This window comes from Cricetulus griseus (genome assembly GCF_003668045.3).
Source record: "Cricetulus griseus strain 17A/GY chromosome 1 unlocalized genomic scaffold, alternate assembly CriGri-PICRH-1.0 chr1_0, whole genome shotgun sequence".
Taxonomy (NCBI): Eukaryota; Metazoa; Chordata; class Mammalia; order Rodentia; family Cricetidae; genus Cricetulus; species Cricetulus griseus.
Window position 1 is genome coordinate 199,158,531 of NW_023276806.1, and position 26,223 is coordinate 199,184,753.

A 26,223-nucleotide genomic window follows, 5' to 3' on the forward strand; every position below is an offset into this window, starting at 1 on the left:
TTAAAGGGCATGTTAAATAATTTAAAACTCTAGTATTGCATTTTACAACTTGTATGTGTGTGTGTACGTGAATGTGCATGCGTGGGGGGGGAGGGGAATCCCATCTCCATATTGGCTTTCTTGCCAATGACTTCAGGGTGACTGTTTCAAGTAAATAAAACAACAAAATCCACTGACTTGTCTTAGTTTCAGTTTGAAAATCTCTAGGAACAAAAAGAAGCACTGCTTTACCCATCTATTTTATGGACTCTCTACCTATTTCCCCCCGCATGTCTTTTTAAAATGTAATGAACAATTTATATTATATAAACAGCATTTTAAAATTCTTTCTCCCTATTTAAAAATTAAATTTTTATAAAAAGTCCTATAATGAAACAAATATTTGGTTGGCTACAAAAAAAAAAATCCTATCAATGTAAAACAAAACAAAACAAAATCTTTGAAAGGGAAAGAAAGAACACAGGGAACTGGAGAAACGCAACCTGCCCTTTTAGCCAAGAAAGTGCTGGCGCTGTACAGGGATGAGGATACACAGCCAAGAAAGGAACCATCAGAGCCAGATGAAATTGCGCATTGTGCGACATGCAAGAGAACATTTCACACAGAATTTGAAGCAATTTATGTCTAAGCACCCAACATGGTGTTTGTGCTTCAGGGCAGTAATAAAGTGATATATCCTCACAGTACACAAAGGGTCACAAGGTACCCTAGCTCCATGTGGCCACCAGAAGCCCTCATGGAGGAGAAGGCAAACTAAAAGGATGGCTGACACCAACTATTGCCTGTTCATATTTCCTCTCTTCCATAAGAGTAGTAAATGCCAATTAAGGCAGAGTTTTAAAGATACCACAATATTGTCTATGTAGCCTAGAAAATTCTGTGTGTTTATCCAACAAGCCTCAAAGCCTAAAAAGAAACTGGAACCAGTAGGAAAACTAAGAGGAATTTGGAGAGAGCGTATAGCTTAGTCAACTTTGGTAGAAAACCAGGCTTCAAGATTCTGGGAGAAAGAACAAAAACAAGAAAAAAAATGACATTTAGCAAATCACTGTTTTCTTCTTAAGGCCAAGAAGGTCCCAGGGGTCCATTACAGCAACCCAGCCAGGCAATAAGGCAGTCGGAGCAGACAGACACACTGGAAAGGAGAGCTCAGCTTGGATTCTGACATCAAAGATCTAAGAATTGCAGAAGAAAAGGATGAAAAGAAAAAAAACAAAAAAACAAAGGGAAGGAGGGAGGGAAAAGAAAAGAACAGAGTAATAAAATAAGGTCAGAAGACAGAAACAAGGAAGGAGCTTATGTTTATGAAGTAGGGGATAATTGCCGCTATCAATATCTCTTTCAGTCTCAAAATGATGGAGACATTATCCATCTATCTAGACTCAGCAATTTTGCTGCCATTTTGTCCTTGGAAGCCTATGGCTAACAACCATCAAATCAGAAAAACTGAAGAACAGCAACATGACTCATCCTGTCTTTCATCTTCAAAAGCCTTCCCATGCTGTGGAGTTCACACTGCACGCTGCTCTTCTTCATACTCCTGCCAGCAAGCAAATTCCACCACTGGAGAAACTGGAAAAAATGTGAAACAGCACCTGGCCAAAGTCAAGGAGTCAATCATCTGGATGGATAACGATTCCTAGAGCCACATTTCAAAATTTTGTGAATTGATGAATTGAAGGGCAAAAATAACAAACCTCAAAGGCGAGAAAAGGATTTGGACACATAGATCTAGGAAGGGAGAGAAGAGGACATTCCTCCAATAATAAATGGAATAAAACTATTGGTTATCTAACTATAACCAATAAACTTCAGACATGGGCTTTGATCATAACTCAGTACCATGGGCAGAGGTGTCAGCTTTCAGGGGCAGAGTAGGGAATGGGAAATAACATATTTAAAGCTGAACCGGGAGTGTGGCCCAATGATAATAGTACTTGCCTAACATGCAAGGTTCGGGTTTACTCCCCAGGCTGAGGGCGGGAGGGCAAAATCATTTCACAGATGAAAGACGGCATCATCAACACACAGATGTGTAACGTTCAGGGTTTCTGGACAGCACACAGAAGCACCCAAGGGTTACAGGGCTCAGAAAGAAAGGGGCAGGAATCCTTTCACATTAGGTATGTACATGCACTGATCTTTTAAATAAAACAAAGTCTCTGATGACAAAAAAATTAAACTTTCAGAACTGCAAATTAATCAAACAGACCCATCAACACAAAACAGGGTAACAAATCATCAAGACAGTTTATGAATAGCTCCTGGTGCAAGCTAATCCCTTCTTTTGGAAATGGGATGAGAGAGAGATAAGAGACAGGTGGGATGGGGGGAGGGGTCCAGGGCTCTAGCAATGGAGGGGTAGAAACAGTGTCCATCTACCTGAGCCCTCATGATGGCCCTCTCCAGAGACATTCTAGGAAAACTATACATTTGTAATTCAGTGCTATTAGACTTTGATTAGAAATACCTGGACAATTAACTGAGCATTTAGTGGTATCATATTTTTAAAAGACAAAAGCAAGACTCCTTTGAATTTTAGAAATTAAAAATGTCATCCTCAATCTACATAGCAAAATCAAGGTCAACCAGATTCAAATGGAAAAGGAAAAAAGATGAAGAAACTAATTCTTCCCAAGTATAAATATTCCTTATTTTCCCACCCCAAGGTCGCAGAAATGGCCTCTCGATTCATTTTAATGCAGCTGAGAAGAGCATGGACAGCATGGAAGGTCTACAGGACATGTGCTAGCGTTCATTTCCAGCCAGAGCAGCCACCTGCTTCGAGACCCTCCCTGCTAAAGCTAGCAAAACACCAGGGACATTTCACAAATGGAGAAAGGGCACCGTGAACACATAAACCATGCACACAAAATGTTTCCTCTGTGTTGTAGAAACACAATCTAGAAAGCCAAAGAATTTCCAAGTTCTACAGATGCACATGGTCATGCCCACCCTGCAGACATGTTCACCTGCATGCTAATACAAGCTCGGGTTACATTCAGTTCCTAAGCAAAGGCTGCTGCGATGATCATTCCACTCATTTTCTCTCGTTCCGCTCCCACTTTCTGTTGTGCCTTTACTAAAGGTAAGTTAGAGGGGTGGAAACTAGTCTGGAAGGGTAGGAGGGGCTCAGCTCAAAAACAACCAGACAAAAGTGGCCAGGGGGAGCAAGTCACTAATTTGTTCATTTCCAATTTGTGTGGACTATGATGAGATAATAAGAACATTTATGAGCTCCAGCATGGGCCATCAGGGCGTGTTCAGGGTCTAATGAACTTCTGTCACTTACAGTAATAAAATATTAAAGGGGAATTCAAGCCCCCCCCCCAAAGTAACTTATTACCTACTATTTCAGCAAATGCTTCTGTCATTTGTAGGTAGAACAAATAAAAAGTGCAGTGTTGTGGGAGCTCACTCTGCCAATAGCCCTGGGGCAGCCAGGTCTAGGGTGTGGCCTTGTCTGCTAACAGACACCTGGCGGCTCAGTGGAAGCACTCCAGCTCTCTTGCCCTGGCTCTTGCTTGGCCTGTGGTACTGATGGTGGGGGGTTGTGGAAGGTGGTCAGACCTGGAAACCTCAACTGTGAAATGAACACAGACTACCACAGGGGACACCAAATGGGGAGTCGAGAAGCTGTGAAAGGTCTGTGTATGCCACAGAAGGTCAGAAGGCCTTCGACACACGTTACAAAGGGAGTAGAGAAGGAAGGCGGACTAGAAATAGAAATAGACTCATCTAAAATTATGGTAATTTATATACAGCTCCTGTTCGGGCTTTTATGTTCACTTAGAGAGTTAGATTCTTTTCGGCAAGCAACCAGGTATCACCAGAGTGCATGGCACAGCCGGATTGTGCAAAGAGAAAGCAAGTGTGACAGGAGGGTGAAAGATGGCGGGTACTAGCAGTTGCAGGAAAATTAGTAAGGCAGGGCTGCAATAATTAAAATGAGAGATTAGGAACACATACTTGAGAACTTCTCACTGGAAAATCCAAAAGGAGGAGGCTAAGGCAAGCAGAATCAAGGGAATCTACTGACTGAGAAGCTGGGTCAGCAGCCAGGAAACCGCTGATATTTGTGGACACTGGATGATAGCAACATTAAGAAAGAGCAATAACCAAGTCAGGGCCATTTACAAGCAGGAAAAAGAAAAAAAAATCAGCATATCATATGGAATCCATGGGCTGTACTTTGGACATAATTGGTACTAGTTGGCTATTGGATTTACTCAGGTATCTACCAGTCAGAAGTTGGAAATAGAGCTTACAGGCCAAGCAAGAAGGAAAGGATGAAAACAGTCATAAAAGTCAGCAATATAAGTGGACACCCAGGGCTAAAGTACATAAGGTCATCCAGCAGGTAAGACCTCTCCGATCTGCAACAGATAACTCATCTGCACAATTCACATTAATATTTATCAAATACTGCCAGGGGACACTTTTCTGCTATCATACCAGTTATTCACATTGGTCCTCATTCAATTTCACACATTGATGTCATCTTACCCAGTTAAGACTATAAGCAACTTTTAAAAGATAATGCATCTATTTTTATTTCACCTCCAAGAAGGAAAGCAGCAACCATGTTGGCCTCTTTTAAACTATTAGCTCATGAGGAGATAGGTGTTCTGTTCCCAATGCTTGTAATAAGATTTGCACTAAAAACTACCAGCTACATAATAAATTGATCTCATTATGATGCTTTTTAACTGGTTATGTGAGTATACATGACCAAGGCTGCCAAGGCCTACAAACTAAAGAATGACCCTAACAGCTATTATTTTCAAAGCACTACCTTCTCATCAGGTCGTCCTGGATCATTCTAGCCCATCTGTTAAGCCAAAAGAGGTGAAAAGGCAAGGTTCCAGAAAGAAAGACAGACAGACGGTCACACATTGACAAAGAGGCAGATCAAAGAAAAAACTCAGAGTCTAAGGGCCACAAAAGAAAAGGGCTAGAGTCCATAAAAGGCTCATGATAAGCACATAAAATATCGACAGTTACAAACAAGAATGATTTCTCCCAGTGTGTGTCCTATTGCAAAATGCTGCTAATGATGATTGAAGAGGAAGGTCCTGTGATTGAGATGGCCACAAGACAATGTAGCCTTCTGTAGTGGACACCAGCACTCATCCTTCAAGTGAGGCAACTATAGCCTCACTATTGACAAAACTGGAAATCCCTATCAACCACTCTACAACTGTCCCCTAGCCTGGAGGAAGGCCAGCCTTTCTATCTGGGAGGAGTAATGACAAGGTACAGACAAAAAAGAAGGGAATAAACCATGCCAGTAGAGGGCCGGACTCTACTCCATGAGTTATGGTGATAAAAATCTCATCCTGAAATAAAAATCAAGAAACCAGACACCAGCCAACATGGAGATGACCAGATACAAGAAATAAACATACTTCCCTCTGTCTTAGTTCCCAGAGCCACTGTAATGGGCACCATAAACAAGCATGCTGGGAACAAGAGAAATGTACAGTACTCACTCAGTATTTGGAAGCTTCAAGCTGAAATGAAGGCATAAGTAGCCATTATCCCCCCTGCCCCAGTCCCACAGAAGTTCCCTTCCCTGGGTCCCCCAAGCTTCTAGAACCTCTGAGTAATCAGTGCCCTCCTGTCTCATAGCTGAATCACTGCAATCTCTACCTCCATTGCCATAAAGCTGCCTTCTTCCTATGCAGAAACCCATTTAACCAGTATGATTTCATTGAAATTTATCTGCAAAGATGCTGTTTGTCAACAGATCTCATTCTAAGACTGCAGATAGATGGGAATTCTGCAGGGAGGGGATACTGATTAACTCAGTAAGCATATGTAAAGAATACATAAAGTAGGTTTGGTTGGTAAAATGGTTTGGATTTCAGAGCCTCAATACCCACATAAAAAACGAATCTCAGTAGTGTACATCTGTAATCTCAGTGCTGGACAGATGGAGACAAAGATCCCTGGGATTAATGGGCCAGCCAACATATCCCAATGGCAAGTTCCAGGTTCACAAAGAGTCTGGGCTTCTAAAATAACACTACGTGCGTGTGCGCGCGCACACACACACACACACACACACACACACACACACACACACACACACACACACACACACAAATACATCAATCAGAAAGACTTGTCCAAGCTGATTATGTACATGGGATATAACTGCTGAATTTTAGGAATACCTGAATGTGTCTGTGTCAGAGAAAAAGATACCACAGGAGTAAAAGTAAATGAGGCCATTCCAGCTATTAATAAAACAAAACAATTTGTTTCACCAAAGAGCAAAAAGCACTGTTCCATGTAGCCCTGGATGTCCTGGAACTCACTCTGTAGACCAGGCTGGCCTTGAACGTAGAGACACACACCCCCGGCTCGCCCCGCCCTGCTTCTGCCTCCCAAGTGCTGGGATTAAAGGTATGTGCCACCACCACTGGCTCAAGAGCTCTTATTTTTAAGTGTACAAACGTATAACTGTATGTATATTTATGTATCTCTAAAGTATCACTTTTATGAAATAGGTAAAGAATCAGCAGTATTTCATCCTCAAAACTAAGAGACACTTTCACATCCCATCTTCCAATACATGTACAGATTATTAGTACTGTAGGGCCACCTCAATGGCTGGAGCACAAACAAAAGAGGCTTTAGAAACTCAGCATTCTAAGAGATAAAGCTCACTACCTCTGAATGTGTTCTGTTGACAAGGTGGGCTGTTTTTTCTTAATTAATGAACATATCTAAACTGTTGTCCCTGCATAGACCCTTATAGGCAAATGAAACTGTGGGAAAAAAACAATAGAGAAAAGACAGGTTGGGCTTCTTCCCCCAAATGCTCATCTGGTGAGTCCTGCCTTACAGCCTTCCACAGAATAAGATGTCTAAACACCACCATTGAACTTGTGCACCAAAGAATCTATTCTCTGTAAATTGGGAGGTATTGGAAGTTGGAAAATCTGCATTTCAGCACTTTTTATAGGACTTTTTGGCACATAACAGTTATTTTTAAGGTGGGGGGGGTGTCCTTCCCCTACCACCAAGCACAGCTGAGCTGATTCAGCACAAATCTCCCCCTAAAATAAAATTTCAGTTTGCAGAAAATAAGTATGGAAAGTTCCAGCTCCAAGAGGAACATTAAAGACTGGAAGAGGACAGTTTAATACAAGACCACTAGAAGCCAGGTTACAAACCTAAGAAAGTCCACCAGAAAACTGTGAGCAGCTTGGGGACCTAAGGAAGCCAGTCTTTAATAAGAAGAAAAGTAGCACAAAAGTATCACTGAGAGGTGGGGGGCATCTTGAGGATTCTCATAGATAATAAATCATTTCCCACAGGGGAGAGAACACACAGAAAATTTCAGGAATGCAGTTGAAAACTCTAGTTACTTACTTAGTGATGCTTTTGAAGAGGATACTACAATATATATCACACTGATAACAAACTACACCAAAGATCCTATATCAGCTCAACACACCAATGACCCCCCAAAGTGCAGAGGTACTTAGCACAATCTGCAGACCAAAGAAGAAACAAGAACTCTCTATCATAAAGAACATTTAGGGGGCAGCAGGAAGCTGCCAAGCTTCCAGAAATAGACAACTCCATGGTCATTTTTGTTAGCTGTCTGTCACCAAAAAAGGAAGTTAAAGGCTTCAGGGACAAACTGCTGAAGAGCATCCACAACAGACCTTGGGTGTCCAGTGCATGTTGGCCTAACCTCATCATGCCCAATAGGAGTCTCCAACTAGACATCTAAAGATATAAGTCATCCAGAGCACCTCTTCATCTGCTGAATATCTTGTCACTTGTTCAAAAATTTACAGCCACACTGATGGTAACAGCTGGCATTGGAAGGCAAGGACAAGCCTCATCGAATAAACCTGTCAATTTAAATCACAATGCATTCACAACCTTAGGGACTGTTTTGGTCATTAATGTAAAGGACTTTTCCATACTGTGGATGAATCAAATTAATATGAAGTGAAATATGAGGAGGTGACAAAAGAAATGTTTTACAACCCAAACTAAAACACATCATAGGTAGTTAGGAACAAGAATTCCCCCCCTGCTGGCTGCCTGCTTCCTAGTCAGCACCGCTGATTAGCTAACATTCTCAACAACCACCCGGCCTTAAATAAAGGTTACCAAAGAGGCCCAACCTCGTGGCCAGGTGTAGAGGCTGAGGTCCTCTCCTAAGGAAGGCTTTCTGACCTTAAGATGCCATCCAGGCTGAATGAAAATCAGCCCCTGCTAAGCTTGTGACTTCTGGCACCTTTAGAGATCTGTTCCAGTTGGGGGGACAAGCATCTAAAAGTGGCTCACCTCTCTGCTTCAGGGTGGGGAGGAGGTAGGGAGGTGAGCAGATATTCAGATATTCAGATACCTTACTCTCAGATATTCAGTAGCTGCAGCTATGCCAAAGGATGAGGGAGAAAGAGAAATAAAGCTTTACCACTGTCTCAGCCACACTGCTCTTCAGCCCCTTGCCTATGCAAGGTAGAGAAAAGCATGCAATAGAGTTGTGTTCTATGAAGAACAGAGCACCTTGTGACAAGGACATCTCAAAGACTAATGAGATAATGTCTAGAGGGCTGTAAGCACTCACAGGGCAGATACCTCCTCAAAGCTGTAGACTAGGACAAGGCAGAAGAAGAATCCATGTAAAAGGCATGTTATACACAGACACTGAGACTACTCCTAAAGGACTATGGCCTTACTGACATTTGAGTCAGTGTACAGATGGGAAAGCAGATCCTTCTAGACTGGTATTTCACTCAATATACCAATTAAAATGAAAAAGCATATGGGTAATATATTCAGTTTCTATGGTTTTCAGGTTTTTTTTTTACCTGTAAAAATGGTGCTATTCTATACTTTTTTGAGATGTAGGTAAAAATCGAACATGAAAACATAAGAATTCAGTGAATACTAGGACAAAAAAATCAATAGTCACTGTAACTGCTTAAAATAAATGAAATGAAATGAAAAGGGTGATTTAAGCCTTCCGGTTCAGCACTTTGGAGGTGGATAAGCATGGATCTCTATGAGTTCAAGAACAGCCTGTCTATATAGCTACTTCCAGGGCAGCCAGGGCTACATAGTAAGACTCTTTCTTAAAACAAACAAAAAAAGCCTTTAATCCCATCACTCAGGAGGCAGAGGCAGGCAGATCTCTGTGAGTTCAAGGCCAGCCTAGTCTACAAAGCAAGTTCCAGGACAGCCAGAGCTACACAGAGAAACCCTGAGTCCAAAAACAAAAATACAAAAAACAAACAAGAAGAAAAAAAAAAACCACACATACACAAACAAAAAACAATATCATAACATCAAACAAACAAGCAAATAATAAAAGGCCATACATTCTATGCTTCTAATAGGCAGAATGAAAGTCATACAAAAGTAGTCACCAACTGACAACAGTGAAACAGTTTATAAAACCTGCTTAGATATTTGAAACACTCATTCAGTAGGAACAAAGCCTAGCTCACAGAAGTACAGTGCCCCAGAGTACAGATATGCACTGCATATAGTATTAGCCATTTCTAGATTTATCTGGGTTATTGAATAAAGGAAGACATCTGGGCCAAGCACATTTGGCTGATTCAGGTTAACCAAGTGATTCTGGCTTCAACCTCTCCGCCTGTATGTTTTTATCTTCTTGTTTTGGGTGCAAACACATCTCTACAACTTTAACCCAGTGACTTTGCACCTGATGTCTACTGGACACAGAGATCCATCAAGCCCTAGTCAATATAATAATAAAATAGACCTCATAAGCGAGGCAGCCATTTATACATGGTATCTCAAATACAGTGTTGTAAACAATAAAACGTGCACATGGTAAATTATGGGACTTAAGTCAAATTTAACTTGTATCTTAAAGAACAAAAAGAAAGTAAACAGAAAAGGGGAAATAAAGGAGCACATTGCCCTGGAACAATGGCAGCAAGCCACCAAGAGCAATGGAAGCCAATGATACATAGAGAAGGACACTGATGGGGCTCCACTTATTAGCTTTACGTGAAAAGAGACAGAGAAAATCAGCAAGAATGCTGTAGGGGTAGGGGGCAGGGCGGGCCCGGCACTGGAGAACGGGCTTGGTGGTTAAGAACACTTGCAGCTCTGGGCAAGGACCCAGGTTTGGTTCTCAGCACCCATGAGGAAGCTCACAAATGGATGCAACTCCAGTTCCAGGGTATCGATCTGCCTCTAGAGGTTCAGGAATCCACATGGTTCACACACATAAATGCAGGTAAACACACATGAAAATGCAATGAAAAGTAGGGGGAAATCTTAGGTACACATGCAGCAGCACTCCAGGACTCTACAGGCTCCAAGTTTACAGATTCACTCAATCATGGATTACAGATAAATGAAAAAAAAAAAAAATTCAAACATGTGCATAGCTGTCTCCCTGCCATTATTTCTTCAGTAATATAGCAGAACATCTACCCATATAAGGTTTACAGTATACTAAAATAATCTAAAGATGATTCAAACTATTTGGGGAGGATATGCACAGGTTATATGCAAATACTGCATCATTTTACAAAGGGGAATTGAATGAGCATTTTGGCATTCAATGAGGAACAAGAATAAATACCCAGCCAGGCATTGGTGGCCCACACACTTAATCCCAGCACTTGGGAGGCAGAGGCAGGTGGATCTCTGTGAGTTCTCTCGAGACCAGCCTGGTCTACAAGAGCTAGTTCCAGGACAGGCTCCAAAGCCACAGAGAAACCCTGTCTCGAAAAACAAAAACAAAACAAACAAACAAACAAACAAAGATTAAATACCCTATGGTTACCAGGTGACCGCACCTATGGGGAATAAATGCTACAAAAGGCCCATGTTTGGAAGGCTTGGTTTCCCACTAATAGACTGAGTCACAGAGGAACTGGATTGTGACAGTATTCCTAGGAGGTAGACCCTTGCTGTAAGTAGTTACTACTATCTTATCTTGAAAAGACACACAATTGTCCCATGGCCCCTTTCCTGGCTTCCTGGCTACCATGAGCTGACAGGATCCTTTGTGACAAGCTCCTTGCCACCATGATGTCTGGCTTCCCACAGGCCCATAGCAATGCAGCAGCTGATCATGGACAGGACCTCTGAAGTAATGAGTCAATATACCTTCTTCCTTTTAAGTCACTTACATTAGAAATTTTGGATCCGTGAAAAAAAAGATAATTACCAACTAACCAGGAAAGAACCAGCAGCATGTCTGATATAAGACAATAGATTAGGTCTGGATATGACTGATTTGGCATACATGGAGATTTTTCTAGTACATGGTTTAGAAAGGTAGATTCTTAAAAATCTGGGGGTAAAAAAAAAAAAAAGTCAATGAAAGGATTTATGACCCCATAATTCTAAAATGTCTGTATCAATCAAGAAAAAGGTTAATTTTATGAGCCAAGTTAGTTCACAGAACAAATTTCAATGGCATAAAAATGAAACAAAGGCATCAATTAGTTTACAAATGAGTCTCATCCATAGATTTATTAAAAGAAATGAGGTCTCTGGTGCTGGAAAGCAGACAGTGAGTATCTACCACCAGCCTGGTGCATCCGTGAACTCAGGCTTCTTTGTGGTCACAGCTCCTCCACCATTTTGACCCTCAATTATTTAAACAAGTTCCAACTTTGAACACAATGGTTCCCATGGTGATAGAAATTCTGCAATTAAGGGACAAGAGTTATAGGAATGATTCATATGTCACTTGTAAATGCTGTGTGACAAGGGAGGAAATACTGGAGCTCGGCATTACATACTCTGTGAGAAAGCTGAAGGAAACCCCCAATGAAGATTCAGCTATTCTACTGAAAACAAAATGATTAAGAGGTGCACTCTTTTTTCACAAGCTGTTCTTCATGGATAGGACTGAGGGAGAGATACACAGACAAACAGGAAGGCAGACACATACACGGGGGTGCGGGAGCAGATGGGAGACATACATTCATTCACACACACAAACACAGGAGGAGGGAGGGAGGGAGGCAGGCTGGTCTTGCACAGTTTCAGCATTAGTAGTGGGCAGTTATAATGGCTCTTTTAAGAAGTTACCATCTGTGTAGCCAAAGCCAGAAGCCTTGAACCAGACCAATGAGCTCATTGCAATTTATACTTACAAGTAAAGATGTATGGACTAAAGGATATACTGTGTCATACCACAGCTTCCACAGTGGTCTTTGTTTTTATTTTATTTTATTTTGGGGGAGGTTGCAAGGGCAGAGGGTGGATATGAAGGTACGGGAGATGAATGGGATCGGGATGCACAATTTGAAATAACCAAAGAATCAATAAAAAAGCTATAAACAAACAAACAAAAAAAAGAAGTCACCATTTTAGACATTGAGGATATCATCCCAGGAAGCTTTAAACAAAACAAACAAAATGGCTTCTATATCATGATGAGCCTCTGAAGAAATCAGCAGGAAAATCATTTGCCATGAATATTTGTCAGTTGAGATCTTAGTGAGAGGACAGCAGGTGATGAACAGGGAAAAGAGGAAGAGGTGATACACACGACCCACACCCTCAAACATGCAACCCCTTTAGTACAGAACACATGTTTGTTTGGGGGAAACTAGCATCCTGATCCCACAGCTCATCAGTTACCACATTAAGCTGCACCATGAGTTGAAAATGGCAAAGTCAATAGAAATAACAACAAAAACCAGAAAAACAATATAAACAAGATGCCAGTTGTACAGTGATTCATTTCTCTTGACCTGAAAGCCAGAAATCAATCTGAAAGGGCAGGGCTACTCTACATTCCAAAGAAAAATAACTCTTTTTTAAGCAAAACCAAACCCACACCTTCCTGGCAATTGGACCAACATGAAAGACTTTATCATCTTGTATTCTCATACCACAGCTCTGGGGAAGGAGAGGCAAATACTGCTCCAGTCCACAAATGCTGAAAGCAAGTTTCAAGAGCAGTCATCCTTACTAAGGCTATATGGCTCACATCTCGAGTGAACCCTATGTAAATGAATTAAAATCAGTATGAGTGCCCACTGCTGGAAGGGGGCCATCAAAACCAACAGAACATCTTAGTATTTTACCTTCCATTTTATTAATTTATATTCTAGACATCTCTCAAAAAATGCCATTATCACTGACTCTCAGGGAGAAGATGATTTTATCTCCACGTCTTCCTTAACCTGTGACAGGCGGCCCTAATCAGCTTTCATGCACACAGGCACACATGCTCCTCGCATGGCTCCTAATCACCATGTACCATGCTGAACAGCTGCAGAGGTCTGAAGGGAATTGGCAGAAATGTGCAATGATGTGCTAGCCACCCCCCTGAGGCAGCGACTGCCCTGCCTGCTCACAGACGCCAGAGCTCAGGGGTGTTGACTGTCATAACTGACAGGCCCAGAAGACAGCTAAGTAAGTGGTTTCAGGAGGTGAATCAGGAAAAGTGGTTTTGCATCAGGAATGCTCCAGCCCAGCAGAGCTGAGATTCATACAGCTCCCTACATGAGGACACAGTATTCATCATTTACACAATGTCACTGTGGGGGACAAAGCTTAGTCTCAGCACAAACAGAATTTAATCAAGTCCCTCGCAAAGGAACCAGTAAATGAGGCTGCTCCCACTAAGAGACACCTAATTGCTTAAGAACATCATACCTGACACTTGAGGTCAGTCCTTTTATCTTGTGGTGGAGGACTTTACAGTGGCCTGACACACAGTCCTTGAGGGCATAGCCCTGGCTAGCCCTCCAGGACAACTCAGCAGCAGATGCAATAGACTGTGATCTGTGTGCCCAGGGATGACACAGAATCACAGCAGGACAATACTTAAAGGAAACTAGTAGATGCCATAATATATGACAAACCCTACCACACAAGTCAAATATGTGCTGTCACTTCTCGTGTCTGTGCAGGCTTCCTTCAAAATCCATGGAATTCCTTGGTTGTCTATATGCAATTGTTTATGAGACAGTGAGTGACTGATACAATATCAAGTGGGTGAGATAGAGATATTAGACGTTACATCAGATAATAGGGGATCTGGAAATTGAAAGAGACTTAAAGCCATCATTCGCACTACACTTCATGAATGAATATAGCACTCTGTCAAGTTTTATACAATGACAAATGAGCCTATTCTCTGAAGGAACCTGAGGAGATTTAATACTCATTTTAGGGAATCTAGAATTAGTGATTTCAACTTATATCGAACTTCAAAATATCTTGCTAGGATTTACCATGCTACTACCCATGATATATAAAATAAACCTACTTAAATCATTTGTTTATTTAGAATGGGATAGCATGTAGTCTAGGCTGACCTTCAACTCTTGGCTTCCCTGCTTCAACTTCTCAAATGCTAGGACTGCAGGCATGTGCCAACATTCCCAGACAAGTGACTGAATCTTGTCTGTGGGTAAGAGTGGGTTCATCTTACACCAGCTGAGAAACAGAGCTGTATTAAACTGTCAAAACATCATCAATATAGGGGAGTAAGAAACATGGGATTAATGGTAAGACCAGACAAAACTGATGTCTGTGGCCCCACCTCAAGGGGCCATGTAAAATGAAATAAAAGCACCATACTGAACTAGCCTACCCTTCACTGGCCCTGGAAAAGTTAGCCCTGCCTCTCACTGGACACTACAGCTGACCCCTGCACTCAGGAGAGATGGCCACACCCCTCACCACAGGCAAGGGAGAATTGAACTGATGGCATGGGCTTAGGGATGTTGGCTCCTCCCCGTGGCCCGAGGTGGGCAGCCCCAGAGGTTAGAATTGACCAGCTCATCTACTAGCCCACAGCTGAGCCTTGGGTTGGCCCACCCTAACATCTATCCCATCTAGAACCTGTTGGAGCTCTTGAAAGGACGGATCCTGTGGAACGATACCCACAGGATCTCCATGACTCAGGACAGCCTCAGATACCCGAGAGGAGAGGATCAAGTAATAATGGTGTACCAGAAACCAGAGGCCATGAACCAGAGCAATGACTCACTGAATGAACATTTGCTAGGAAAACTGATTGGACAACAGGGTATACTATGTGACCCACCATTCCCAATGACACCAGGAAAATAAAAAGTTGTTGGAGAGACAGGAAAGATGAAAAGGCAAAGAAAAACATTTTCCCCCATTTTGTTCTTGTTTTTGTTTGCTTGCTTGCTTTCTTTTGTTAGGGGTTGCTGCAGGAGTGAAGGGATGATATAAGGGGATTGAGAGGTAAGCGGAATTGGGGTGAATGATGTGAAATTCCCCAAAAAATAAATAGAGAAATTATGGTAAAAAAAAAATAAACAAATAAAAAGACCAGATCTGAGGAATATAGTATTCCAAAGACATTATAATGTAAAAATCAACCCATAACATGAAATCTCTCCTAAAATCCTAAACTAAAATATGATTCACAGTCCATTCCTGAATGGCCATCCCATTATTTTCCTCGCACGTCCATCCAGGACACAACTGGTTCTGGGCTTAGGAGTAAGATGTCAATAAAAATAAAGGTATATTCCTAACCCTTGGAGAACATTATCATAAAATAATATTAGGACATGCACTGTAGGTTTCCCAGCCCTTAGACTGTAAAGTCAACATATTACCCAGCAAGCAGTCTTCACAGTGGATCCTGAGGAGCATCACAACCATTTCCCTTTAAGGCCCCTACTGTCTCAGTAACTAGAGTAGTGGCTGTTGGAGATTTCAAAGGTCAGGTAGCATTCATGCACAATGCATTTCCCTATGTATGCTCTTAACAGGGGAGAACATGACTTACCTCTCCTATAGTCATCTTGCTTGTCAGAAGTAGAAGAAACACACATACACACACAAAAAAAAAGGCAGCAATTTTTCCTTACTACTAACTCTCATGGCCCCAGACTTATAATGGAGGTAGGTAGCTGCAGAATAGGAGAGCCAACTGAATGCAGCATGGGGCAATATGCAATTATTGAAACTGGAATTGAGCCTGGAACCTGCCGTGAGAGCACTGACAATCAAACTATGGTCAGGGCCCTAATTTTAAAGTTCTCCCAAAGGGTGCCACTTTCTGACACATAGACACGCCTCTGTTCACATCAAAGTAATTCCACTTGACTTGGTCAGGAGTGTCATCTGTTGCTAAAGGGACTAGAAAGGACCTAGGTTAAATTATCACTCCTAAGGATGAGACTAAGTCCAAACACTTGCAAATGTAAGCTCATCACTTACCTTCTTCCCAATGAGCTTTTTTCGAAGAAATTCCCGGGCCTCAAACATGTAGGGAATGTCGTACAGGGGACGCAGTTTCTTGTTCTTATCCTGCAGGCAAAAGAGAATATGTTATTAGAAATGGGGAAAATTAACAAAGGCAATACTGTAATATAGGAATAAAGTGAAACTGGCTGTCTCCTAGGATCACAAATATTAACTAAGTACTATACACCTTATAAGTGATTACTAAATAGTTGAAATGCTTTATTGGGAGGAAAATTTCTTTTTAAAGTGGCAGGCTCAAAAGGAGCAATTATAGTGACCCAAGTTGGAAGCAAGCAACACAGAAGAAATTCAGTATTGACTGGGACCCATTGGACACATGTGTGCACATACTAAATCTAATTTCAAAACTGCTATTAAGTACCTACCAACTACTAACTACTATATATAAACTAGCTAATATCTTTACATTCTGAACACAAAACCAAATTTAATATTGTAATAGGAGAGACCCTAGATACAAAGTAGAAACACCGAGCAGTTTTGAGTAAGTATGAAATTATGTGATAAGAATTCAGAGAAATGGAAACAAAGAAGTTATCCAGGAAAGTTTCATTGACATATAGAATTCAATGTATTTACAGGACAGGGAAGAAAGAAAGAAAGAAAGAAAGAAAGAAAAAGAAAGAAAAGGGAGGGAGGGAGGGAGGGAGGGAGGGAGGGAGGGGAGGGAGGGAGAGGAGGGAGGGAGGGAGGGAGGAAAGGAGGGAGGGAGGAAAGGAGGGAGGGAGGGAGGGAGGGCACTCTATTGTGAAGATTAGAATTAGGAAAAACCTAACAAGGAAAGAGACAGAAAGGATGAATTTCAACATACACAACTTGGATCATCATTTTATGGCCCTACTGCCTCTTCCAAGGTTGTTCCAAACACCAATCACCTACAGATGAGAAAGCCTTGATGACAGAGACAGGAGTAGGAATGACTAGAACTTCAGAAGCTTTTAAAGAAATGAATTAACAGACTCTGACCACACTGTGAACAGAGGGGAGAAATCCAACCGTGATTCCAGAGCTGCCTGCCTATGATGGAGTGTGGAAACCCGAGGGGTGTGCTTTAGACAGTCTGATAAGATTACTACAGTGTCTCTTTCACATGAGACTATAAGTTCCAAGACAGCAAAGACCCTAAACTAACTACTTCCTATCATACAGTGATTTCCATTCTCCATGGCTGGCTGACCTGGTCCAGTCTTTGCCATCTATTTTGTATCTGACAAAGTGAGATGCCTCTGTCTCATCTGAGTAATATTTAAAGAAGGTATTTGTAACTTCTTTTCCTTAAATAGCTTTCAAGTAAAGAACTTTCATCATTTTAGTGCTACTTTCAAACTCATCCTAAAGTCAACATTAAGGAAAAGGGAAATGAAGTAGGTGTTTCCTCTTAGAAGCTAACTGAGCTTTGATGTATTGAACACATAATAAGACATTTCAATTCACTGCCATGGCCAAAAAAATCTCTTATGAGAACATAAACAATTCTTTCAGTTACATGGAATTTTGAGCTTCACATTCATCATCTCAGTGTCACCTACTTCCTCTGTGGAATTAAAAAAAAAAAAAAAAAGAAAAGAAAAGAGGATGATCATTGTTCCAGCATTCTTAGAAAGAGAAGGCACATCTTTTCAAGAGCATGAGTGTCCAAGCTCAGAACAAGGCCCTGAGGCAACAGAAATACTATCTATGTTTAGGTATGACCCTAAACATGAAAATATTACAGAACAGGAGAAGAGACAAAATGGAGGTACTGAGTAGGAGCTGCCCAGTCTAAGGGAATGCTGGGTAATTAAAAAAAATTAAAAAGAGGTATTGTAGGTATTTTATAAATGTTCTGAAAACCAGGCATCGTCAAGGGGCCACAAATTTCAAGAAGCTGTTGTGCAGCAGAGGGTAAATTAAGGCCATAAGTTACAGAAAGCTCAATCTAAAAGTCCACATCCTTCCGCGAGGCTGAAGAAGCCATAAACAATTCCTGGTGAGAAGAGAAGACCCCCACCCCCACAGCCTGTCAAGCAGCCTGGAGTTTATGAGGGGAGGTGGTGGTGGGGGGGAACCCAACTTCCCACATCATCACTCATGCTTCTCTGTGGTGTGGTAACCTTTGAGTCATTCATGCTCCTGTAAAGGAGCGCATCCACTCCAGAAAAACCAGTAAATTCTCTGGTTTGCCAAGATGGACTTTGCTTCTTGATCTGTCATAAATAGATGTTTGCTGCCAAGTATAATATTTAACACAAAAGTCCTAAAGAGAGTTATTGATGACACTTAATGGCACAGAAGACTTGCTGACAGATTTTATTTTCTAGCAATGGACAGGATTCTATTTTGTTTAGTTTTGTAGTAAGGAAAGTCCTCTACCATTGAACTCTATCCCAGTTCTAACAGGATTTTTAATAAAGACAAAAATCAATGCTTATCAGAATCAACCCTCAGGAATAAAATAGAACCAATGGATTCACACTCACCAAGCAAGAGAGGAAAATCTATTTACAAAGAGTAGAAGCGTCATTACAAAAACCTTAGTGAACAAAAATGTTTGAAATTAATTGAACAAAGCAATGGTGTTTACCATTCACAGCCTGGATTTCTGGGCCTTACCTGCAGACCTGAAACTCTACATAAGAATAGCAAAATGACCGCTGAAAATGGAAGGCAAGGAGTACATTTCCAGAAAGTATCCCAATGAAAGCCACAGGATGATATACACATACACATATACACGATGAGTGGTTATGCAAACAAGGATACTATTTTGAAGCTACTATTCAGGACTGGACTGATATAAAACTAGGAAAGAACAAATAGCACAAGCAGAAAACAAGGGATCACAAGTGAAAACAGAACGATCTTGTTACTCTAACCCTTCAGAGCTAGGAGCTATTGACATCTACAAACATCTTACAAGAGAGATATTAGAAGTCCCTAAGAAGCCACAAAATAAAAGCAATTCCTCCAAATTACCAGGTACATAAAAGCCTTTGAAATCTCTAAGAGGCAATTGAGGTATGGAATGTATTCTGAGGAAACAGGACTGCAGCTGATTCTTCCTGCTAAAAGGGACTGTCTAGTTTAGATTCTGATTTACATGGAAATATTTTTTTCAAAATAAAAATAGAAGAGAATGCTTGCTTTATCTGGTGGGTGGATAATACACAAAGCAATATGTTCTGTGATCACCATTCCTCCTAAGAGCTGACATTGCGTGTAGGCCCTGCAATGACTCACATTAGAGACGGAGCACTAGCTGCAATCATCTGTCCCTCTCCTCCAGCAAGAGGCCCAACACCCACAGCTCAGCACATGAAGACACATCTGGCCTTTTGACAGGAGGCGTTTTAGGTCAGTAGCCAAAACAGGGAAGTGTGGGGTCAAAGATTTCTGAAGGGCAAGGCAGAGACCTCCTGTCAAATCCTTGCTTTCAGGCTTTTCCTAGCCTATTCCTAAAATCTGTAGCCATAAAATATAATGACCTTGAAACAGTACAGTACTTCTTAAGGTTCAAGAGGATAGGGATGGAGTAAGTAAAAGGTGGGTAAGACTTTCTAGTAAGACCTTTTAAAGTTCTCCATCAAAAAGACAGAGCAAAGTAAAAGGAGAAGCACAGACTTACTGGGTGGTTAATAAATGAAGGAGCAAAGTGAAAGAGAAGAAGAAGCATGTGCTTGTGGCAGGCTCCCTGATTTGACATTTTCTCAGGGATCCAAGGGAGATATGGTCATCGGGATTCATGCAAACCAGGAGTGTCTGCTGGGTTCAAGACAAGACAAAGATACTAGGCCTCCTGAACAGAGGCAGGAGACAGGAAAAGCAGCTTTATTTCCCAACTATCTCAATTTACATTCTCCACTCAAAATACTTCTTGAAGGGATGTGATTAACATCTGGATCACCTTGATCTTCAGGTGGAGGATTTACATTGCAACAAGGGAAAGGAGACAAATTAGGAAATTAACACAGCAGTACAGGTAGAACACGACAGTAGATGACAAGTGCGTGAATGTAAAGGGAGACACTAAATTAATGGGAAACATCAAAGAAAGGCAGGAATCAGGGATGACTTTTGGATCTGAGGAGCAGGGGTCTAAAATAAAAGAGGGAACCAGATGGTGTAGACTAGAGAAGGGAGTAAGAGCCAACGTGGAGCTGAACAGGCAGCTGGATACACAAAGTGGACTGGAGTGTGTGTGAACTGGGTTAGTGACCTGAAAGCGGAGGCAGGTAGAGTGATGACTGGATCCTCAGGAACCTGTGTAACACAGTGAGGGAGAGAGAGAGGCAACTAAGAAAAGGGATGGAGCAGGACTGACCCACTGGATCAATTACTGCAAAGTTGCCCAAGCAAGATAGAGGTGAAGGTTCAAAGTCTATATCTAGCTAAGAGTGGTCTTGGTAACTGCATGAGGGTAGTTGTTGGGGACAGCAAGAGTAAAAGCCACAATAGATCTAAGAATGAGTATACAAGAGAATGGGAATAAGAAAAAATTGAGAGAAAGCAAGCAAACAACTTCAAATGTTGTGCTGAAAACCAGACAAAAATGAGCCGGGAGAAGAATGGGGTGAAGAGTTTGGGGTTTCAATTGCAGATGAGAGAAACAACATGCAACACTCCACCAGGGAAAGGATGAATGACATCAGAACAGAGGCAAGAACTACTAATGCTTTGCACGGACAGAGCTACCTACTGCTGGTCTACATCTATGCAGATGCAAGTTTGTGTTAGGTGCAGGGATAGGAGATGCACTGGAACTTTCTTCTGATGTACCAATTCACACATGGTAAGAAACTCTGCGGGGGCTGGAGAGATGGCTCAGAGGTTAAGAGCACCGACTGCTCTTCCAAAGGTCCCGAGTTCAATTCCCAGCAACCACATGGTGGCTCACAACCATCCGTTATGAGATCTGGTGCCCTCTTCTGGTGTGCAGATATACATGGAAGCAGAATGATGTATACATAATAAATAAATAAAATCTAAAAAAAAAAAAAAAAAAAGAAACTCCGAAAAACAAAAAAAAAAAAAAACACTAAAACTGATTAGAGAAGAGGCAAAGATGATACACTAAAGAACTCAGAGTGCTGAATTTATTAAAAAAAAGAATAATTTCAGCTGGGCAGTGGTGGCGCATGCCTTCAGTCCCAGCACTCTTCAGGAGACAGAGGCAGGCGGACCTCTGTGAGTTAGAGGCCAGCCTGGTCTACAAAGTGAGTTCCAGGTCAGCCATGGCTATTACATAGAGTAACCCTGTCTCAAAAAAGGAGAGAAGAGAGAAAGGACAGAAGGGATGGGGAGAGAGAGATTTCAATAACCAGAGAAACTATATTACAACCATCATTATTGACAAATATTCTTAGGGAAAGAATGTGGGGAAAATTGGAAATGCCCTTTACCTACTGATAGAAACATAAAATGTCATTCTGACATGGTAATGCACAATGATGTTTGGTTGGGACGTACCTCAAACTAATGACTACTACTTATAATATAGACCCCAGGCCCCAGCAGAAGACATGTATAGCAATGCCCATATTAATGCTGTGCATAGTGAAGTTGTATAATGGAATACAGCAGTCAGGATGAATTAGAGAAACAAAACCATGGAATAAATTTGAAAATAATATTGAAGAAGAAAAGGAAGTTTCAGAGAGATACAGTAAAACAGAATGAATACAGAATAAACAGACATAAAGAGTATTATGCTATTCATAGACCTACATCAGCAGCAAAGGTATAAACACATATACAGCTATGAAACACAGTCAATGCCTACTAATGCAGGATAGAGGAAGAGGAAGATAAAGGACAGCGGGCAAACAGGGCTAATAATGATACCTGGGGATTTTCATACATAAATGTGACATTAAGAAGCAAATATGGGATAATGTCAAGGTTGAAAACAGAGGCTGGGTGTTTATCACCACTAAACCTAGTTGATCGCCTTCACCCGTTGCTCGCCATGTCTGGTTCCACTTTTATTCCTGTGTCCAGCAGACTAACAGGCTGTTATTCCCCTCACAAAACATACGCTATATTCTTCTCCTCTATCAAAACAAGGGGGAAAAGCCAGTCCAGCACAGATATGGCTTTACATGATGCAGAGGGAATATTTAACTACAAAATGTGCTATGAGATAAACAGGGTCAATAAGAAGTTTGACTTTTGCCTTAAAAATGAAACAAACTATAATATATTAATTAATGTAGCCAAGCAGAATCACACTCTGTGATGATCTTAAAACTGTTGAATTAAAATAAGAACAGACATGATCAGAATTAAATGAATAAAATTTCAAACAGTAAATAATGGACCAGTCCCAGTAGCTCTGCCTCACATGGCTTCTTAATAAACAAAGGCTGCAATTTCCATTTGAATTATGGACTTAAAATAGGAACAGTATCACATGCCCTGGGCGTATTTACAATCAAGGACCTTTCAATTCCCTTGGCAGCCAGGAGACAGATCCACAAGAATATCCACTGGTTTGTAGTCCTAAATACACAGAGCAGCACATTTCTATTTTTTTTTTTTTAACTCTGCTAACCATGAAGCTATAAACTTCTGCTGAGGTGAAGTTTAAACTAGTAGCCACCTTAGTCAAATGGGAGATACCTAAGTATGTCTACAGGAGTGTGCGAGCTATACATGCTCAAACACATGCCAACAGTTGTTACGACAGGGAGGGGGGCAGCTTTATTTCTTAACTAGCTCCATGTATAGTGGCCACTCAAACACACCTTAAGAATAAGCAAGTCTATTACAGAGACAGACATGGGTAACGACTAAATTTACAATGCAATACATTTCATACACATCCCAGGGACCAAAGGAAAAAAATGAAGGTCTATAAGCCACACTTGAAAAAGCTGGAGAGTAGACAAGAAAGAATAATGAACGTGCATAGTCTAGAAGTCATAAAAGAGATCAGAGAATTAGGAAAGCAAGAAAGCCACAGTGAAGAGCTTGACTGAAGATAAAAATGGTTCAGTAAAAATAAACAAGCAGGTTAATGACAATTGGGGGGATTCAATATTCCTTGACCTTCTATACAAATAACAAATGGTAACATTCAAGTACTGATGGGAAGACACAATTTCCAAATATTGCTTAGTAGCAGCTAGTCCAAAACTAGGAGTGGAATCTGAGATTCTATTAGAGAGCAAGCCCACTTGACCACACCCAAGCAGAGGGGAATAGGCAGACCCTTACTCTTTCCTGAGGGTAAGTCTGACACTAACCAGGGTGACAGGGAAAGGGCAGAGGATGTGGCAATTTCATGAAACAGTCCCAGTTACAAATGTCTCCTGGCAAACCGCCAGCAGAACAGTTTCACGGAACCAGAAGAATGAGTGAAGTGAAGCAAATGAAGGCAGCCTCGTGTCCTTGAAGGGGCTGACCCGTTATCTCCAGTGCACAGCATATTATTATATTCAACAGGAACTTGCACAGCCCAAAATTAAAGAACCATCTTCAAGACTATCATGAAAAAAAAAAAAAAAACCTCCCTCAAGAGACTGCTCTTCTACTCAATTACATAAGCCAACTAAGAGCCTTTTCAGAAGTGCTTGCTATTTATTGCTCAGATGCAGTGAGAAAGGGGAGGAAAGAGAACAGACAGTGAAAAAAAGTGGAGGGGAGGAGAGGAAATAAAGAGGAGCCGAATGTCAACCCCCACCTCCAAAGACCCTGTCAAGACTTGAAGAATAACTAGCTTGAAGGCTGTAAGGGTCCTAACTACTATTCAAGTAGGAAACCATATGTGGTCCCCTCGCCTCTCTGCAAAAGCTTCTGCAGGAAGGAGGAAGAGTAGAATAAAAAAAAAAAAAAAAAAAAAAAAAAAAAAAAAAAAAAAAAAAAAGGACAGCACAGCACAGCACAGCACAGCACCTCACAGATCTAAATGCCAAAGGAAGCCAAGAATTGCAAGTAAGAAACTGTGCAGCCAACAAAATGGTAGGTCCCAGATTCACTGAAGGAAAATTAAAAAGAAGGTGGCCCTGGGCCTGCCCCATCTGTCCTTCCTACACAGGTGTGGCTACCCACACAGCAACTGGGCAAAAACCTTTCTGCCACCCACAAATGCTCTGAGAAGAAAAATCTGCTCTGATGAGAAACAATGGCAGCGCCACCTTCTGTAGAGGATCCAGGAGACAAATCCAGGACAACAGAAAGGGCATGGGACACTTGAAAAGGCTCAAGGTCAGTACCCCAGAAGTCAAAGACAAAAGGAGGTATCTTGATCTGAAGCTGACACTTCTCAAACATGTCCTGGCACCAGATGAGCAGCAATAAGCAGACCACTTGCTGCCACCCAAATAATGGAAATCTGGCTTCTGACTGGGTCTGGTAGGAGGTACCGGTCTGCCTGGTGATTGGCTTCAGTTTCCTTCTGTGATTGTCAAATGATTGATCATCTAGCCTTTTTCAATAGTCTTGCAGTGAAATTCAGGAAAAAGCATATGTTTTCATTGAAACTAGAAAGTAAGTTCGTGCTCAGAGAGCAGGCTGGAAAATACAAATTCCATGGGCAAATTAATTCTACTTAGCTGAGTTAAGTTTTACAACATCTGACATGGGTGTTAACAAGAGAGCTAATGTCAAGAGACAAAAGAGATAAGGCACTGTTATAGCACTAATCATTTCCTACATTAGTACCATAATTTAATTATTTCATTCATGTCTTATCTTACCAGCCACCACACCTCACAAGGGAAGATCAGTGTGAGAAAGGAGAAAAAAAAAAGATCTCTATGGTGTCTAAAAAGTGCCCAGCATAGAGCTACACTGTTAGAAAGTGCCAATGATGAATGAGAAGATAAAATGGGGCATATTTCTGACAACCTAAATGTACTTATTGTGATTATGGGAATAAGTGAAATAGATACATCTATCTCCAAGTTAAGGCGAGAGCGGTCACTACAGCTCCACAACATGGTTAGCAAAACTACTGAATAAGGCCTCTATCACATTACATTAGCTGACTAAGAACTACTGGCAATTAATGATACTATTAGAGCACCTAGACTTGAAATCTCACTCTACAAGTGTGAAAAACGAAGTCAAACAATCAATACACTCTTCTCTAATTTAGCCTGTTTTCTTAAGACAGAATGTTGCTATGGTGTCTAAACTGACCTTGCACTTATCATCCTCCTGCCTCTGCCTTCTGAGATCGGGGAACAGATAAATACGTGTCTCCATGCACAGCTTGGTTATATCTTTAAGGCAATCATATGTCTCTTTACAAGTTCAATGCAATGAACTCTTATTACTTACCAGCTTTGAAAAACAACAAAAACCTAGGGAGGCAGAGGCAGGCGGATCTCTATGAGTTCGAGACTAGCCTGGTCTATCTACAAGCGAGAGTTCCAGGACAGCTGCCAAAGCCACAGAGAAATCCTGTCTCGAAAACAAAAACAAAAACAAAAACAAAACAAACAAACAAAAACAAACAAACAAACAAAAAAACCCACAATCTGTCAATAGCCAATGGTTACCAGGAAATCAGAAATCCTTACAGAACACAATTACCATTCAAAGAAAGATGAAATGATAAACTAAAAGTACTGCTGCTGTAACAGTTCAACACTAAATAGTTATGATTAAAAACAAACAAGTAACTACCTGCGATGTAGGAAAGAAAAGAAAAGAAAAGAAAAGAAAAGAGAAGAGAAGAGAAGAGAAGAAAAGGGCACAAAACAACAACAGAATTACCCAAAGCCTCACAAATTAGAGGTAAATTCTAAACAAAAGTATTTTTGGGGTGTTTTGTGGTAAGATGAAGGAGTGCTGGGAATATAACTGAGTGGAGTGTCTGCCTAGAAGCATGAGGCCCTGGGTTCATCTCCAACACCACAAAGAAAGAAAAAGAGCTGAGCATGCAGCTCAGTGGGGCAACACACACCCAGCCTGAACCAGACTCTGGCCAGGACCTCGCCTGCAACACCACTAAACAAATAAAGGAGAAAAGGAAGGCAGTACAAGACTGGGGAGTCCTTC

At 41.2% G+C, this 26,223-nt stretch overlaps 1 protein-coding gene across 1 annotated transcript in view; it reads right to left on the reverse strand.

Moving 5' to 3' along the window:
- Nucleotides 1–26,223, reverse strand: part of Snd1 (staphylococcal nuclease and tudor domain containing 1) — a 399,500-nt gene that overhangs the window by 241,682 nt on the left and 131,595 nt on the right. The window contains exon 11 of the mRNA XM_027391329.2: nucleotides 16,192–16,281. Coding sequence (XP_027247130.1) covers nucleotides 16,192–16,281 — 90 coding nt within the window. The remainder of the gene's footprint in view (nucleotides 1–16,191; nucleotides 16,282–26,223) is intronic.